Source organism: Bacillus rossius, chromosome 14, assembly GCF_032445375.1.
Source record: "Bacillus rossius redtenbacheri isolate Brsri chromosome 14, Brsri_v3, whole genome shotgun sequence".
Lineage (NCBI taxonomy): Eukaryota > Metazoa > Arthropoda > Insecta > Phasmatodea > Bacillidae > Bacillus > Bacillus rossius.
Genome location: NC_086341.1, coordinates 25,193,236 through 25,210,611, shown reverse-complemented (window position 1 = coordinate 25,210,611; position 17,376 = coordinate 25,193,236). Strand labels below are relative to the sequence as shown.

At 39.2% G+C, this 17,376-nt stretch overlaps 1 protein-coding gene across 1 annotated transcript in view; it reads left to right on the top strand.

Moving 5' to 3' along the window:
• Positions 1 to 17,376, top strand: part of LOC134538730 (neither inactivation nor afterpotential protein C) — a 180,052-nt gene that overhangs the window by 12,077 nt on the left and 150,599 nt on the right. Inside the window, exons 3-4 of the mRNA XM_063380190.1 lie at positions 2,608 to 2,786; positions 9,879 to 9,983. Of these exons, the coding sequence (XP_063236260.1) occupies positions 2,608 to 2,786; positions 9,879 to 9,983 (284 nt within the window). The remainder of the gene's footprint in view (positions 1 to 2,607; positions 2,787 to 9,878; positions 9,984 to 17,376) is intronic.

The following is a 17,376-nucleotide window of genomic DNA, read 5'->3' as shown; positions in this document are numbered from 1 at the left end:
TCATTGTAGCTTCAGGTAAGTATTTGTTTTACTATATACAGTTGGTTTTATTTTTTTTCAAATTTAAAAGAATGTGTAAAAACTTCATTATCCAGAAAACCTTAAAACTCATAATTTTTACTGTGGGAAGATATTTCAGAACTCTAGACTTTGTTTTCTTTATCAGATAAATATTAAAAAAAAAAGTTTATTTGGCTTTTTAAAATGTATTAACCGAGAACTTTAAGAGTTTTTGAAAGTAAGAAGTAATTTCTTACACCACTTCATAACCAAGACATCATCTTGGATGCAAAATATTGCAATCCTTTTCGTGTTTCTTTGCAAAGCTTGGCTCGCAATTCACTCGTTTGCTCTTCCACTACACAAATTCCAGGGAAGCATGTTATTAATTAAAGCAATCAAAATTAAAACTAAGCTACCTAGAATACTACTAACAAATTTCAATTTGTTTCTGTCTAATTTTGATAAAGTATCAGAATATATATTAATCAAACTTTAAAAAAATACTTAAATTAGTTCAATCATTCAGATTTTTATTCAATGCAGTTAGCATAGTTTAATTTTACCTTTAAAATACTCCTAAAACTTAAAATTATTTTGTAACTTTTAACTTAAAATAAAGACAAATATTTTAGGGTATGATGAAATTAAATTCCAATTTGAATAACAATATCTACATAAAATTGTTTTCCCATTGCAGTGTCGATAATTCATCAAAATTAAATGGTTTTCTAATCGTGGCAAAGTGGAAGTTTTGTTGCACACTTCGAAGCTCCTCATCGCCTTTAGATTGCATGAATCGATGGGCCAGGCTTCTTTTATTTCCTGCATTGAAGTCTCCGTGATGACGCTGCCGGTGTTTCCTGAAGAACTTTCCACGCTAACTCGTCTATCCTTCTAAAGGCGAGGTAAAGTTATGTACTCTCATAGCACTATACTCGCATAGTTTGGTCCGTTGACTTCAATTTGCTAGCCTTACGCCTAGTGCGTGGACCACCCGCAGCGCACTCGGGAAGAGCTGGCTGCGTGACTCCTAGGATGACTAGGCGCGCGTTCCAGACCATTTTAATAGAAGGGCAAGTATCCTTAAGGGCCCCGCCAACCTTGACACACATGCGGTGCGCAGAGGGCCACAGCAGAAACCACGCGATTTGAAAACTGCTCCAGATATCCGAGTGGTGTCTGTTTACTAAAAGCATTTAAGAATGCGCTGAAGGCGGATAAGTGGTACTGTTTCCATATTCTGTTTTTCAACTGTATTTTTTTAGGAAAGTGAGAATGGCTCAAATATGTATTTTCAGTGTAATTTTTCGAAATGAAACGCACAGTTAAGATTCATGAAACCACTCAAGGTACTTGGATATAATGCTATGGGTTGCTAGAACACTGCGCGCTAGTTCACAGCCTTGCGCTTAGAGGAGATTCCGCGCTAGAAGCACTTATCATCTCGCCTCACTAACACAAACAAGCCTCTGACTAGGCGAGCCGCTTACACTTATGTTTAAACTTTGCTTTTATTTTAACACAAATCAGCAAATCAACCACTCTCTTATTTTTTAAGTTATAGAAGGAGAATTGATCTTAATGATCTTCAGTACAATTACTACATTATTGCAACCTGTGGGCATAGTTATGAGTTCCGTAACTAAATAAAGAGCATCAACGTTAGTGCTGCGACATTCTACTTCCTGGCAAAACTCGTGTATCACCCGCAGGTGATTCGAAGCAAAAATACAATAATGAATCGATGTTATTAGTCCCAAACTTTTGGTAAGAACAATAAAATTTTTGGATTAACGAGCTAGTAAATAGTCAAACGTAACCTTGAGCAAAGGTAAAGTTGGTTGATACGAAATACCATGCATACTTCTTGGCTTCTGGTTGAGGCTGCGTGCGTTTTCCCGACGTTTCGGCATTTCTTGTTACGGCCATCTTCAAGGAAACTGACGAGTTGGTTTTTTTGGCACGCTTTTTACACAGGGAAATATGGTTGGCCACGTTTGTAGTAGTGTCTGGAAATGCATGGCCCCAAAAAATTACTGTGATAGAACACCAGCCTTCATTTAAGTACCCCTGAGGATGGTTACAACAATAAATGCCAAAACGTCGTTCACATCGTTTGTCACGGTCATGACCTCAAACCAGAAGCCAAGTAGTAGGTACCAGGTAAAATTAAATAATTTTTCTTAAAGAAACTTAAGCATATCCCATAGGAGCCAGTAAAATTTACTTTAAACCTTAAACGTACAGGTTTGTATCCATTCTGCACAAAAACTTTAAAAATGTAATTTTTCCAGCTAATTATGAAAAAAAAAGCATGCGATTTGTATTTTTTCATTTTGTGAAAGTTCAGCCACTCAAAAAGTCGACAAGTTAAACCGCTTGGAAGGTAAATATGAAATAATGACAGACAAGTGCAATGGGTAAAACTGTACAGACGATTGCTCCCCCTGCAGTCCTCTCAGCATGAGCCCCACTCTGCCGCGGGCGTGTATACGCGAGACGGGAGAGGTGTCAGAGATCCAGCTGTGCCCAGAGGCCGAGGCTACCCGTCCCAGCACAGACGTGCATGCCGTGCGAGGAGTGTAAGGACGAGGCGGCCCGCAGGAAGGAAGACGGTCGCCGTGAAGGTGGTGCGCCTGGAGAAGGACTCGGCCGAGCGCTGCCGGGAGGAGCTGAGGGTCCTCAAGGACCTGTCGCGCCACGCCAACCTGCCGGACTTCCACGGCGCCTACCTGAGGAAGGGTCGCCGCGCCGAGCCGGACCAGCTCTGGTTCGTGATGGAGGTGAGGCCACCTCCTTCGTCCCGCCCGCCTCGCAGGCTTGGCTTCTGGGTAGCAGCCGCGTCTCCTTGCCGGATGATTCCCCGACACTGCAGTCGCCATCGTCAGGGGGCAAGTTACCTACTGAGGTTCTTACCAGTCATCCTGCCTTCATATACTCTCGCCTGAGGGGAAGGTGCTTCCTCATTGGCTGCAGCTGTGGGCCAATCAGAACCTTGGTGGGAGTGGGTTTGACCTATCTGGCAGTGGCGCTGCAGAGCAGGTGACCGGGCCTAAAAACGAGCTGTAAACTGCACGGTGAGGTTTCCCTTTTAGCCTTGTAGTCGGTGGAGGTACTGAGGCAACCCCCAGGTGCCTCCAGCCCGGGCACTGTAGTTGCCATTTTCCAGCTGGGGTTGACGGCGGTCGTCGCCAGACGAGTGCAGTCACATCCGGGCCTTAACCGGCTGTTAACCCGTCGGGCCGAGGTACGGCGGGTCGGAGGGTTTTCCGAGGCGACGAGGACACCTCGTGGCTGCACTCTGAAGTGTGATGGTCTGGTCAAGCTACCGGCGAACAGTCTGCCGACGAGACCAAAAGTTGGTCGTAGTACGGGGAGAATCCCCCATGTTTGAATGGTGCCCCGCTGAGGTTTCCTCTCAGGCCCAGGATTCTTGTTGGGAAGGACTCGTACTTGGGAGTGGTGCCCCGAGTGCTTTAGGGGCAGGTATCAGGGTTCCCTAGCCCTTTGAAGTACTGACGTTGTGAGCGACGAGGACAGCTCCGGTTACCAGCCTGGACAGCTGGAAGAGGTTGGGTAGGTCTCCACCGGACCGCGGGTTCGCTGGGTGATTGAGGGGTCCCAGTGTGAGAGCGGGAGACTGGGGTAGGCGCCAGAAGTGATGACTCCAGAGGGCTTTGGGAGCATCCAACTTGCTGGTGAGCTGATTGGAGTAGGGGGCCGGAGGTGGTGCATAAACTGAGATGGGTAGCCTCAGTCCCTTTGCATAGCCAAAAGCTCTAACGCTCTTCCCGGTTGCGCATGCGGCGTATCCGCATCCACGCCCGTGGGGGCCCCAGGGCGGTAGGGCCTTACGGCTAATAGCGCTGGATTATCAAAGAAAAGGGGGGGAAACCCCTTGATGACTTGACTTGACTTGATTGGCTGCAGCTGTGGGCCAATCAGAACCTACCTTCCTTTCTTCTGGTTGGCTTGGCTGTTTTGCCAACCAGGGGCGATCTGTCTGATGTTGGATGTAGGATAGTTTGCTTAATTTTTTAGCCATTATTAGTAGAGAAGATGGCTACCAATTAAGCAAAATAGTATGGAACCCACTCTTTAGAAATCCTCGAAACATAGCTCCACATCCAACATCAGACAGATCACCCCCTGATTGGCAAAACAGCCCGGCCAACCGGAAGAAAGGAAGGCTCTCATTGGCCCACAGCTGCAGTCAATCAGGAAGCACCTTCCCCTCAGGCGATGGTATATAAAGGCAGGATAAATTGTAAGAACCTCAGTAGGTAACTGCTACCTGATTATGGTGATTGCAATGTCGACCGAAACGTCGGTGAATTATTCGCCAAGGACACGGCTACAACCCAGAAGCCAAGCTACTTCAGACAATGGCCGTGAAAGCTTGCGAAAATCATTTATCTATATTGTTAACTTTTGCTTCGCCTTTTTCAACGAGATACGTGCGTGCGACAACAAAACTTGTTTGCGGAACCCAGAATGTAAGTTTTTATATAGTTGGACATCCGAAAAAAATATGTCCTACTTATAAATAAATCCAACATGGTAGGTGAACTGTGTCCTTACACCATTTACGTAAGGGAACAAAATTTATACCTTGATCCTTTGTGTGTACCTTTAGAAAAAACAGTGTTTGTTTTGTTGTGTTTGTTCTATTTGAAAAAAACCAACTGTGCATTGAAACTATGTTTGTTTGGTTCAAAAAGAATTTTGTTGTTATATCGTAATGTATTAATTTATTAATTATTTATTTACAAAAATAATAATATAATTTTTTTAGTGTGAACACGATTTAATGTAAAACGGTCACAGGCTAAATAATTCGCTAGTAAATAAAGTAACATCAATTTCGTATGCGCAGGGACGCTGTGCACCAAGAAAGGTTTGATCCCAAACGTAAAGTTTGAACTGAGAGAAAGTAGGCACGTAATTAAGAAGTCAAGAATTCACTGTCCACACATAAGGCTTGCTGTCCAAGAAACATTCCGGAGGCTTTTGACTCATTGTTGAGGTTATTTGTATGTCAGAAAATACTAACCGAATGACGCCCTGTTGGTCTAACAGGTTTTGGTCGAAAACAAAATTCTAATGGTTTATTTAAAAAAAAAAATTGGTTTTGTTGCTTAAGCTTGCCATTTAATTTAATTGAATTACAGTAGTTAAAAGTGACTTGTGTTCTAAATATTTTTCCTCGTGTAATCACTAGCGTTTAGTATTTAATTCATGTCAAGAATTATTGAAACTAATAATACTGTCAACAGACCCTATGTTATTGCCACTAAAGATCACTAAATGGGTGATCTCTGCCTTAACGAAGCCAAATTTTAAAAACCAAATGATTATTACAGCTTAAAAACTGATGGAACCAATATAGAGTTGGTCTGTTCCCATTTCTCCCCCTTTAAACGAAGATTTACAGCGTCTTCGAATGGTACAGATCCACCCAAAAACATTTATCCTTGACCGGGGCGAACGTGGAAATAACTTGTCCCATGAAATTAGTCACAAGGGGCTTCAGTTCGTACCTCGGCGAACTTTTGCCCCCCTCGGATAAAGACACATAACTTACGACCGAGTGGCCGATGGTGGAAAAAGTACAGGGGGCAGGCAAAGGTCTCGTGTTAAAGTGATGAGATGAAGGGAGGGGAGGGGGAGGTAAATGAAGAAATGTCCGGCGCGGAAACAAGGAGTCGTAAATTCGCCCGTAAATTAAGGGGAATATACTGCCGCCGAGGTTTCTTTATGCATCTCTGTGGGCCCTGGAGAGCTAGGAGCAGAGTCTTAGGGTGGTTGGGTGAGGAGGGGGGGGGGGGGGTGTAGGTTCTTTCTTGGTCATCCGCTGAGCGCTTTTCCCAGGTCATAACTCAGGTGGTCCATCTGAAGAAGTTCCGAGGGGGGTTTATGGTGGAGGAGAGAGAGACAGAGAGTCAGAGAATGGGAGTGAGAGAACCAATGCAATAGCACGAGGTCTTTTTGTATATTTCCCCATCCCCCCCCTTTTTTTTGTCCACGGCAGCCGGCGTAGCCGCGATTAACGAGTGGACGCCAACAGTTTTGTAACCGCCATTACATCAGTGTAATTACCACAGTATGCACACTCCCGGAGTTTCTCTCTCCCCCCCTATCCCTCCTTCTCAAATCCTTCTTCTCCAACCCGTCCACTCGCCTCTCTCCGTAGATTTGTTACGGCTGAAATAAAACGAGATACGACCCGCGCACGTAAGGTTGCTCCGCTCCACGCAGGCGTAAGAGCAGAAAAAAAATTAAAAAAAGAAAGATGGAATTAATGTCGAGTTCATGTTAACTTTATGTCCGTAATAAATTAGCCCTGGCGAAAAGCTTCACGAATAGTTGCCTCGGAAGACCACACTGGATGGACTAAAACAATTCGTTTCGAACAGGGAAATACATAAAAAGGGAGTGTGTGTAATATCTTTTATTTTTTTCTTTCCCCTCCGAGCCATTTCAGGTCAATACCGAATCAAGCTATTCGTTAAAGTCACACTTTTCTTTTCCATTCACAACATAATTTACTAAGAATATTACTCGCATCAAGTAGCATGTTAACCACACATTCAGCACAACGTCCAGAAGTTTTCAACAAATAAATTAAGAAGGTTTTTTTTTTCATTTGCCATCGTTTAAATTCCTTCTGGAACAAGTATAAAAAGTAATGTTAAGTTGAATAAAACTCAGCCGAGTAAAATTATCACTTACACTATATAGTCTACCATAAGATACTCCTGGTTCGTGACCAAAAGAAGATATCAAGATTAAACAAAAATATATTCAAAATACAATTATTATTTTTATAGGAATATTGTTGTTTTAACCTCAAACCTAACTACGTGAGGCAGACAAGCAAACAAATAATCAGAACTTTATAAATATCGCTCCAGAAAAAATCATTCTTGACTTTGAAGGGTGTAAGAATTTTTTTATTTGGTATCAAAAAAATTTATTGATTCCATATTTTTTGAGCTGAAATATAATATGTAGGCATCGAAGCTTACGTTTCACGAATGTAAAAGTGAACATTTTCAATTACGTGTTTCGTGACTGAAGTTTTACTAACAGTAAAAAGTAAAATTTTTATAGTCGCTCAACTTTCAAATGGCACAAATAGTTTTCCGGAAACTTACAAACGCACAGGTCTGGAAACAACTAATACCAATGTGCGAATACAAAATTTATTAGTTTGGTATGTAATACGACCCAAAATGAGGTTACTGTACCGAAATGGTCCGGTAAACAGTATAGCTCACAAGCTACCATTTTCATAGAAACACTTGTACTCTCGTTGGACAGGAATAAAGAATGGTTTCTCAAGTGTGTTCGTATGTCTTTACTTTTATGGACATTCGCTAGTGCTTTTTTACACTGGTTATCATAGAACAACTTGAACACTGTAAATTATTGTTGTAAATGAAAAATATGTATTCATGTAAAATTACATAAATTTGTAAATATGTACTTGTACATGAAAACAACATTATCAATACAAAATAGAGTTCGCAGTAATACTGGGTTCAGATTCTTTCCCGGGCATTTATGCTTTGTGTTGTCTCAGTACCTCAATTATATGTAAACCTTTCCCTGAATATCTTTCAAGTATTAACTGCGCACGTTTTAGACATAATAAAAGAAAATAAATTCCTGTTATTGAATATTCAATTATCTGTTCCATGTTTTAAAATCATTGCGCTTGAATGACACATGAATTAAAATACAAAGTTTTTGCTAGTTTTGGTAAAATAACACTTAGTATTATTTCAAAAAACGTATTTCATATAAGCAGATATAACCATAGCCGTGTGTTGAACAAAGCTTTAATATATTTCTTGTAGTATTACAAAGTATTTCTTGCCAATTGGTTTCCAAAGGAATCTTTTGTAAAAGTACAAAAAAAAATTCTGAGAAGAATGGACAACTAAGATGAATACAAACACCCACGTAGAACAAGCCAATAACAGCATATGTCAGCATTAAGAAGCATGTAACATTTGACATCAGCAGATATTGACTTGCTATCCTTGTGTTTATGTATAAAACTTCGGTCCGTTATTGAGTTTTCTTCTGTGACAACCATCAATGATGTCCACAGTTTATGTCGTAGTATGTAAATATTAGCCGCTCGAGTGAAAATATCTCTCGAACTTTAGGAGGACCGTTATAGATGAATATGTTTATACGGCGCTTCTGTACGACGCTAGGCCGAGTTTATAAACTACGCAAAAATATGCAATAAACGCAAAACACCGATTTCAACAACGACGTTTACAAATACCCAGTTAATAACTACACCAGACGCAAAAACACCGCGCACGTAACTTTCAACTTCTTGCGTTTCAGCTTGCGTTTCCGCCTTCCGATTTGAAGTGTAATTTTCCAAAAACTTTCAATTACGCGGCTGTTATTGTGCTACGATGTTGTTTTTATTATATAAATCATGTTTTCACTTGTTAAACATTCGCACAGTGAAAGATAATATCATTTTTAAACAAAATTATTTACATTTTCGTATGTTTTCATGACAAACATGGATTTTCTAAAGAAGCCCTTTATCAAATATGTTTTCAGCTATTTTACAATATTAAGTATTACTGGCAAGGGCGGCTCCACCACCGGCCATTTTTATTTTCATTTTTCTAGTTCGTCCAGTTTTATGTGAAAAATAATGAAAATTCTTGCGAAAAAGAACAATTAAATTGTAACATGCATGTTATGTTAAGTGCTCGTCAAAACCTTTCGATTTCAGTTGGTTTTTTTTTTTTTATCAATTTTTGGTATTAGAAAAAATCTTTCAGAGATTTTATTGCCTGATGTAATGAAACTATTTCAACAGAGTTTGGTAGTTAGCATTTAAAAAAAAACTAACTTGAGTATAATATATCAGGAGAAAAAAACTTAAAATTCTTAAACCAAATCAGCAAAAACTGAAATAGGAATTTCAGTTCCATATTGACTTGAAAATGTTGTTTAAAAATGTTTAAATTTCCTAATTTTCCGGAGTGGAGTTCCCGAACTTTTTTTTTTCTTCTGGGAGCAATTCCTTCCTCCTTCCCAGCCCCGGTGAGCCTCCTCCTGATGAGGTGTCAGGGCCCTCAGAAGTAAGTGTCCTAGGCCTCCGTGGTGTTTGAGGCCGACACTGATGGTTGGTAACGTCTTGTGACCTCCGCGCTTTGATGAACGACCGTGAATTGCTTCGCGCTGTTGCGACGATGTGTCGCGAACCTCCTCGTTGCTGAAGAGGCGGGTGCTGTCACAATTTAGAAACTCACAACTTAGAAACACATAACTTAGGAACACACAAGATATAATCTTCTAAGTTATGCCTGTTCTAAGTTGTGTGTTTCTAAGTTATGACGTTTCTAAGTTGTGTGGTTATGCGTTGCGTGTATCTAAGTTACGTGTTTATAAGTTATGACAGTTCTAAGTTGAGTTTCTAACTTGTGATAGTTCTAAGTTATGACTTACTAAGTTATGACGTTTCTAAGTTGTGTGGTTCTGCGTTGCGTGTTTCTAAGTTATGACAGTTCTGAGTTGTGAGTTTCTAACTTGTGATAGTTCTAAGTTATGACTTTCTAAGTTATGACGTTTCTAAGTTGTGTGGTTCTGCGTTGCATGTTTCTAAGTTACGTGTTTCTAAGTTATGACAGTACTAAGTTGTGAAGGTTCTAAGTTATGACTTTCTAAGTTGTGTGTTTCTAAGTTGTGTGTTTCTAAATTATGATCGTTCTAACTTATGACAGTTCTAAGTTACGTGGATTTATTCGAGTTTTCTCAGTTATGACTGTTCAAAGTCGTGTGTTTCTAAGTGATGTGTGGTTCCCCTGAAGAGGGACGTGTCTTGTCCGCAGCTGTGCGAGGGAGGACCAGTGACGGACCTGGTGCGACGCCTGCAGACGAAGAACCGGAGGCTCACGGAGGAGCAGATCGCCTACGTCCTCAAGGAAACAGTGAAGGTGAGTGAGTCGACAATGTTCGCATAGGCTTTCCGCGGCCATTGCCCGAAGCAGCTCGGCTTCTGGGTCGTAGCCGGGAAGCCTACAACTCACGTAGTTTCGGTTCCCTGCAAGAATTTCCGAAGATTTCCGAAGTTTTGCGTTTTGGTATTAACGCCACTTCAGCCGCTAAATCAGAAGTTTCCAAAGAAAACAAGCATGTTGTGACTGACCTAACCTAACCAAACCCTTCGATTTTTTTAATTTCAATTTTTGAGAGAAATCCGAAGTTGCACGAACGTGGTAGGGAACCGAAACTACATGAGTTGTAGGCTTCCCGTTGTAGCCGCGTCCTTAGCGAATGATTCACCGACGTTTCGGTTTCCATCATTAGGGAGCAGTTACCTACTGAACTGCTCCCTGATGATGGCGACTTCGACTTCGACCGAAACGTCGGTGAATAATTCGCCAAGGACGCGGCTACAACCCAGAAGCCAAGCTACTTCAAGGTGAGTGAGTGTGTTGTGTTGTCCCCTCGCGGAGATGATCTTCAACTACATTCCCGCTATGGCATTCTCCGCGTGAGCCCAGGAACGCACAACTGCAAAATTCGCCGGTTTTTTGGAGAAGAGGGAGAGAGAAGAGCCACGGAATTTGCGACTAAGATTTTGGGCGTAGGGCACCCGTTGTAAGTCATCAAAGTTTTCAATTGAGCACAGATTTTGGCAAACTTTACATAAGTTTTTCATATCAGTTTCATATTTACTATTGCCTCTACAATGAGGATCTTTTTGTTTTCAATTCTCCCCCCCCCCTCCTTTTTTTTCCTTACTGCAAATCTACGCTCTTGATTAACCCATATATTTCGAAGCGCTCCGTTGAAATAAAGTTGAAACTGGATTTTAGCAAATTTTTTAGAACTGAAGCCCTAGTAACTATTAGCCGTTAACGTAAACCTAGCTTCTTGGATTTCCAATTTGACATTCCTCGAAAAACAATTTACAAATAGACACGCAAAAATAAAGTTTACAACTCCTAAAAAAAACTTTCTACGAAAAAATTTCAGTCATCAATAAAAATAGTCCATCAAATTCTGTCTTATTATAATATTGAAGTCACTCGTAAAGAAACAGAATGATTTCTCTCAAAAAAATGTATGTTCTATTAATATTTATTAAATACCTACCCCACTACGTGGAATTATTTTAGCCAGTTTAATGAATGTGAAATTGATAAAATATTTTTTTAAATAATACATCACTAAACTTTGGTCGAATTGTAAGTTTGTTACGATAATCGTTATATGTAAATGATTGGTAGGACTTTGTCACGACTTTTGACTAAGCAATAAACTATTTTTTTTTGAACTTATATCGATTGACGTGCTACAAAGTTCGAGTTTCAAATTTCATCAACTCTAAGTATCTACTAATAAGTCGTGGATTTTTCTCGAAGAATTTTCATAATCTTACTTTTAAAAATTCTGTTGTTCCAGAATTTAAACTTCTACTACAATTTCGAACAAAAAAACTATCAAACTTGGTAGCAAAATTATGACATTTTTGTTAAAATATATTTTTCTCTTATATTTATTTTAAATAAATAATATAATAACATACATTATCTAGAATATCACTTCAAATTTCTATACAACTAAATGCTATGAAAAAGTGACTGACTTTTTAAACGTAGATGTGATGTTTATGTGTTTTAAAGCTAAATAATTTAAAACTTTAACTCTACATAACGAGCAACTGCTAATGTAACGTGCCTATGTTATCCTAAAATTGTTAAGTATTTGTGTTCATCTAAGCGCGTGCCTTTTTTTTTTCCTCTTCAGTTAGTTATTCCATCTGTTATCTACTGTATTCACCGTCACTTAAATAGCCATCGGAAAGTATTCCTTTCGTTAGATGAATGTAGCGTACATGAACAAAAGTTCCGTTTCTATACTTACATTCAAATTACCTGCGAAGGCGGACAAAGTTCGTCGTAAACTGCTTATAAAGTGACTGGTCAAGTCCAAATTAAATGGTCCAGCACGTTAACTGTCTACTGGGCGCAACTTAATTACGCCAAAGCTTTTTGAAGGTATACTTCTTTAAGCGCGTTATGAAAAAGTGAGAGTGAATTTTTTCGATGCACGCGCACCAACAACGAAATTTCCACATGTTTGAAAAATGGCTACATGCATATAAAAATTACATACGTGCTTTTAAATCATATATGTACTTTAGTGGTTAACATTTAATACTGGTCCATATAATTAAAAACCTTTATTTATTTTGTATATTAGTGATATAAATTGAGTTTATAACCTATTTCAAGTGTATTTCTGTGAGTGAAGTTATGTTCCTGTATGTTTCACGATTTCAGGTTTGCTTTTAAGCTTCCATTGTCGCTGGCAGGTAGTGTCTGTGGAAGAATTATTAGTCTCCTGGCCGTTTTCATGGGAGTGTTCGTGGGGTTGTGTTCCCGTATGTATAACTGATATGCATTATGAAACATTGCATTAAAATTTAATAAATGATTTAAATTAATAAATTAGAATAAACATTTAGCCTATTCATTGATTTTAATTATCAATTAATAGTTATCTCGAATAAATAATTAATTTTACAGACGTGTTTTATATTAATATTAAATACTGAGTATCCATTTAAAAATTTTAATTTTATTCAATTTATGCCTACTTTACCAATCGTATTTTTAATATCACTCCAACCGTTTTATTATTTTATTTCTATTAATTATTAGAATCTAAAATTAAAGTTAGATTTTTATCACGCCAAGTAAGTATAACTTATAACACGCGTACATAAGTACACGCACCCATTTTCTTCTTTCTCATTCGATCCCAAAATCTGTCCAATCGTATAGAAAGACAACCAAATTAATATGAATCTAAAAGAATCATTATTATAAATTGTCATAACTACAATTGTTATTAGCGAAAAAGTTTTGAATTAAATATATATGGATATTTTTTATCAAAAGACGTCAATCAATGACATGAGCGCTAAGGCGCGTGGCCAATCAGGAGAGTGACTGCGCTAGGAGATAGGGTCACAGTGACGCAGTTCCCGAAACGTTGTAGCAGTTTTGTCGTAGAAAACCTATTGTGTTCGTCCGTGCTGTCATCGTTGTGTTGTTCAGAATATGTGTTGGTTTCATCGCTGGGTTTGTCCGTGCGTCGCTGTGTTAACAAATGCTGAGCCACTCAGGACGCGTTTTCTTCCACGCTGATTGGTGTTGTAACAATCAACATGCACCTGAAAGAAACTCACCCAATCACGAAACACAGATGATGCTTCGGTGTATTAACTTTCAGCTAGTCTGAAAATCTTTTCGCGAAATATCCATGCTCCTCCTACCAATACGTAGAGACCTGTATAAAGTTCGCGAATTCATTTCGCGATAGGATAGAGTCCAAATACTTTTGACATTATTTTGCTTCAGTGATTGGGCCACAGTTTATCTGAAGGACTCTGGGCCAATGAAAAATCGTTAACAGAAGAATTAGTGAATCACGATCATTCCAGTCAACAGGTGTTGCAAGTCGGTAACCAATCAGCAGATGTAATTTGCACGAGTGCGTAGAGGATCATGGAGTCTATCCTTTAGGGATTTGAAATCGCGAATTTTACAGGTCCCTACCAATACGTTTTGAATATCTCCCTCATATTAACGAAAGTGACTATATAGATGGGTTTATGTTGCTACACATTGGCCCGCCATCTTGACGACTTCGTAGTTATACGTTTCCGTTCACTCGACTTCCGTTCCATTCACTAAATTACTCCTACCTAGGGGCATGCATATTTCGCAAAAAGATTTTGAGACTAGCTGAGTTTTAAAACACTGTAGCATCGTCTGTATTTCGTGATTGGGTGGGTTTCTTGCACTGCGCATGTCGATTGTTACAACACCAATTACAGTAATTCAGTGCGGAAGCAAACGCGTCCTGCGTGGCTCAGTCAAATAATACAGTGATTTCTCTCGCAGACGGCCGCCAATCACAAGCAAGAAACCGCTGTTGCAGGTATATCTTGTTGCAGTCTAATAGGCGTTCAGATTTTTTTCGCGAAAAATTACTTCCTTAATCCTACGAAATGTCGCATACCGAGTGCTAAGATGTTTACACATAAAAAAAGAAGAGAAAACAGCTACAAGTCAGTCATGGGGACTGTCGACAGAAGTGAAAACTTAAAATTTTGTTTTAAAATGTGTAATATGAAATCATTTCTACGTAAAATGTACGCAATAAAATGATTTTGGTATTATATCACTAGCATGTCGGTGACGCGAACCCATAAGTTTTGCACCTACCAATAATAACTTTAAAACTTGAAGAAATGAAGTTTTTTTCATTGAAAGAATAAAAAAATTATTAACTTAAATATAAAAATAATCAAAATTATCTCTAATAAATCAATAACCTCACATTTCAAGAAATTCACACCGTAAATAAATAAACAAAATAAAAAACATAACCACAATTTAACTAGCTACTAAAAAATATCCAATACCCGCAATATGTACCACACAATAACGTTAACATTTCCTTGGAAAATAAATATAAAATTTAAAACTTGTATCTTTAAAATTAAAATAAATTAAGTTTTATCCTTGAAATATAAAAAATTAACATGTCACGTGACCATGTCGATGACGACTTACGTGGATTTACTCCCTATCCAAACCTTCCTATAGAAGTTTTCACTTCAAAAATGTGGTGCGTGTATAAAAATGAAGAGGCATGTTAAACGAGGCAGGACTGCGTGTGTTTCCCTCCCGGCATGCAAAGCGAGCCCGCCGCAGTAAATTCCTCCCAGTATGACATCTAAGGCGGTAATTATAAACGGCAGACTTGGGCGATGACGGCGCCACAAGGATCCGTGATTTACGAGGTCCGGCGAGGCTTAGCGCGACCCCGACGAGATGGACACACACAGACACTTGTGTTTGTCCTGCACAGAGCACGTATTTCCTTCAACGTAACTCTACACGTGTTCATTTGGGCGATGGCCACATCATCTTTACTGGGAAAAGTTGCGCATTGATTGCAACCACTCCCAAACAAGATAACAAATATCTCTTCTAGAATTGTTCTTCCGGGTTTTTTGTTGGACATGGGGCGTTTACCCTCTAAATGATGGCGTGGACGTGGGACCGTAAATCAGTTGTAATCTCAGCAAGACACCAGCGCATAACACGCATAAGTAACACAGAAAATCATAACCTCCTTCTCCAGCTATTTTCTACCACCGAGTACGGTTACATAAAGGAGGGGAAAGGGGGAAGGAGGAGAAAAGTAATGTTGAAGGTTGCTAGAGGGGCGTCATTTTGGTTCAAAGTCACTGAATTCGACATGGATTCGCGTTATTACTCCTCTAAAAGTGCTGCTAGTAGGGTGGACTGGGTACGATTGTGCCAGGGTACTGTCGCGACAGTCGTCGTATTGTGCAAGGGAAGAGAGGAGCGGCGTGCCTGTCACAGTATTGCGTCAGCCGGCGCGCGACGTAGCGGCTTGCACAGTACCACATTACTATTTTTCGATGGAAAATAAGTTATTTTGTTTGCTTTCTTTGTGTGATTGTTGTTTTATGTATACATATAGTGTGAAAAGTGTTTTTTCTCGTAAAAACTTAAACATTAGTGATTAAATGGCAGTGAATACTTTGAACGTAGGTTATCCGGTATAGTCATGGCAATGTTTTTTTTTTTTTTTTTGCGAATGAATGCAATCAGTACGGTTGTGCCATATTTTCTGGGTACAGTTGTGACATAAGTAAACATTTTTTTTTCTTTTATATGGATCAAATGAAAATTGGCACAACATTACCTAGTCTCCCCTACATGATTTTGTTTCTTGTTTTAATGTATGAAAATTAACGCAATAATTCGTTCTCTGCAAATTTTACAATATTGTACTGCAACACTCATTAAATCCTCTATTTGACTATATTTTGGATGGTTCTAGTATCCTACCAGTCCAACAGTGACACGTGAACTGCACTGAATTTCTTCTCTTGAGCTTTGCCACATTTACTATTCTTCCCCGCATCTGCGTACTAATTGCGTCCAGAGGTTCATCGCTAGACTTCGTGTCTGTCGTTAAACTTTACGACACCCGAAGGGCAGAGTTCGTGGCCATTTATTAGTTCTCTCTTCTTTATGACTGTCCCTGTTTACTGTTCTAACGTTACGTCATGTCGATTAGGAAATCAATATTGAATGACCGACGGCGTTCCACAAATGTCAGAAGTAACTAACTGTAACGGAAAAAAAAGTTTTCAATAAGATTTTCTGATTTGCAATCTGAAGCTATCCAACTAAAATCGCTTCGGGACACAACCATACACGCCTACGCACAAACAGGACGAACTAACCATGTTGGCAGTTTGTTAGAATAAAGCGGTACAAAGCCATTCGTGCTACGCTCCACGCATACTTCAGAGTGAATCAGTTAACCTCAGCTTGAATTTTTAAACATCTCTTCGTGGCATTTTTTTTAAGGTTAATAACTTGATAATTGTAACCATCAGCGCAGGAATAACTTTGCGGCAGTTGGCAGTTCTTTTGAAATTCACGTTATTTATCTGCAGTCAATCTTGCTGTGCCTTTAACCAAAATGAATTGCAGTTAGTTGATTTACCCTTTCACTAACTCACGCGGTAATAAAATTAATTGTTCTTGCCAGTACCAGGAAACGATTCAAATTGTTTCACATGCACTAATGGTTATTTATACGTATTTTATCTGTAAAGAAGTTTACGAAAGTACCATAAAAATATATATCCAAGATGAAAGTAAATCGATCCAAAATTATGTTTTTTACGTCAATTTATGTGTTACCTTTCTTGACCATAGTAAAAAAAATCCTTATAATTTCGCTCTACCCATCTCCGAGGAAAGAAATGAATACATAAAATTGACCAGCATCAACAATGAAAACCTACAGCACGCGTCCATTTTGATTCTTTCTGTCAAAATTTCCGTTGTACGGTGCGCACGCGTACTAAATGTTTCACCCTCGACTAGCGTGAATAAGTATCACTTCAGTGAAGCCTGCACAATGTTGAAATAAAACATGTAGTTTAAACACTCCGGAAAAAATAAACCTTCGTTTTGTATTTCCCAAAGCAAAAGTCACAAAGGCCGACATGAGTGTATAGCTTCTTCGTCGAAAAACATCATCGCTCTTTCAAATCTTCACCAGGGCACTGGGAAGTACGCGTCTAGAAGAAGAAAAAAAAGGTGTGTGGGGGAAGAGGAGTGCCGGATTGGCCGACAAAATTTTTGTAGACTACAATAAAAAGTGTGAATTAATAAGTGAAATTAAAAAAAATGTATTATTCAATCTCTAGCAATTATTCAATTTTCTTCATTATCAATAATAGGTGTATTTGGT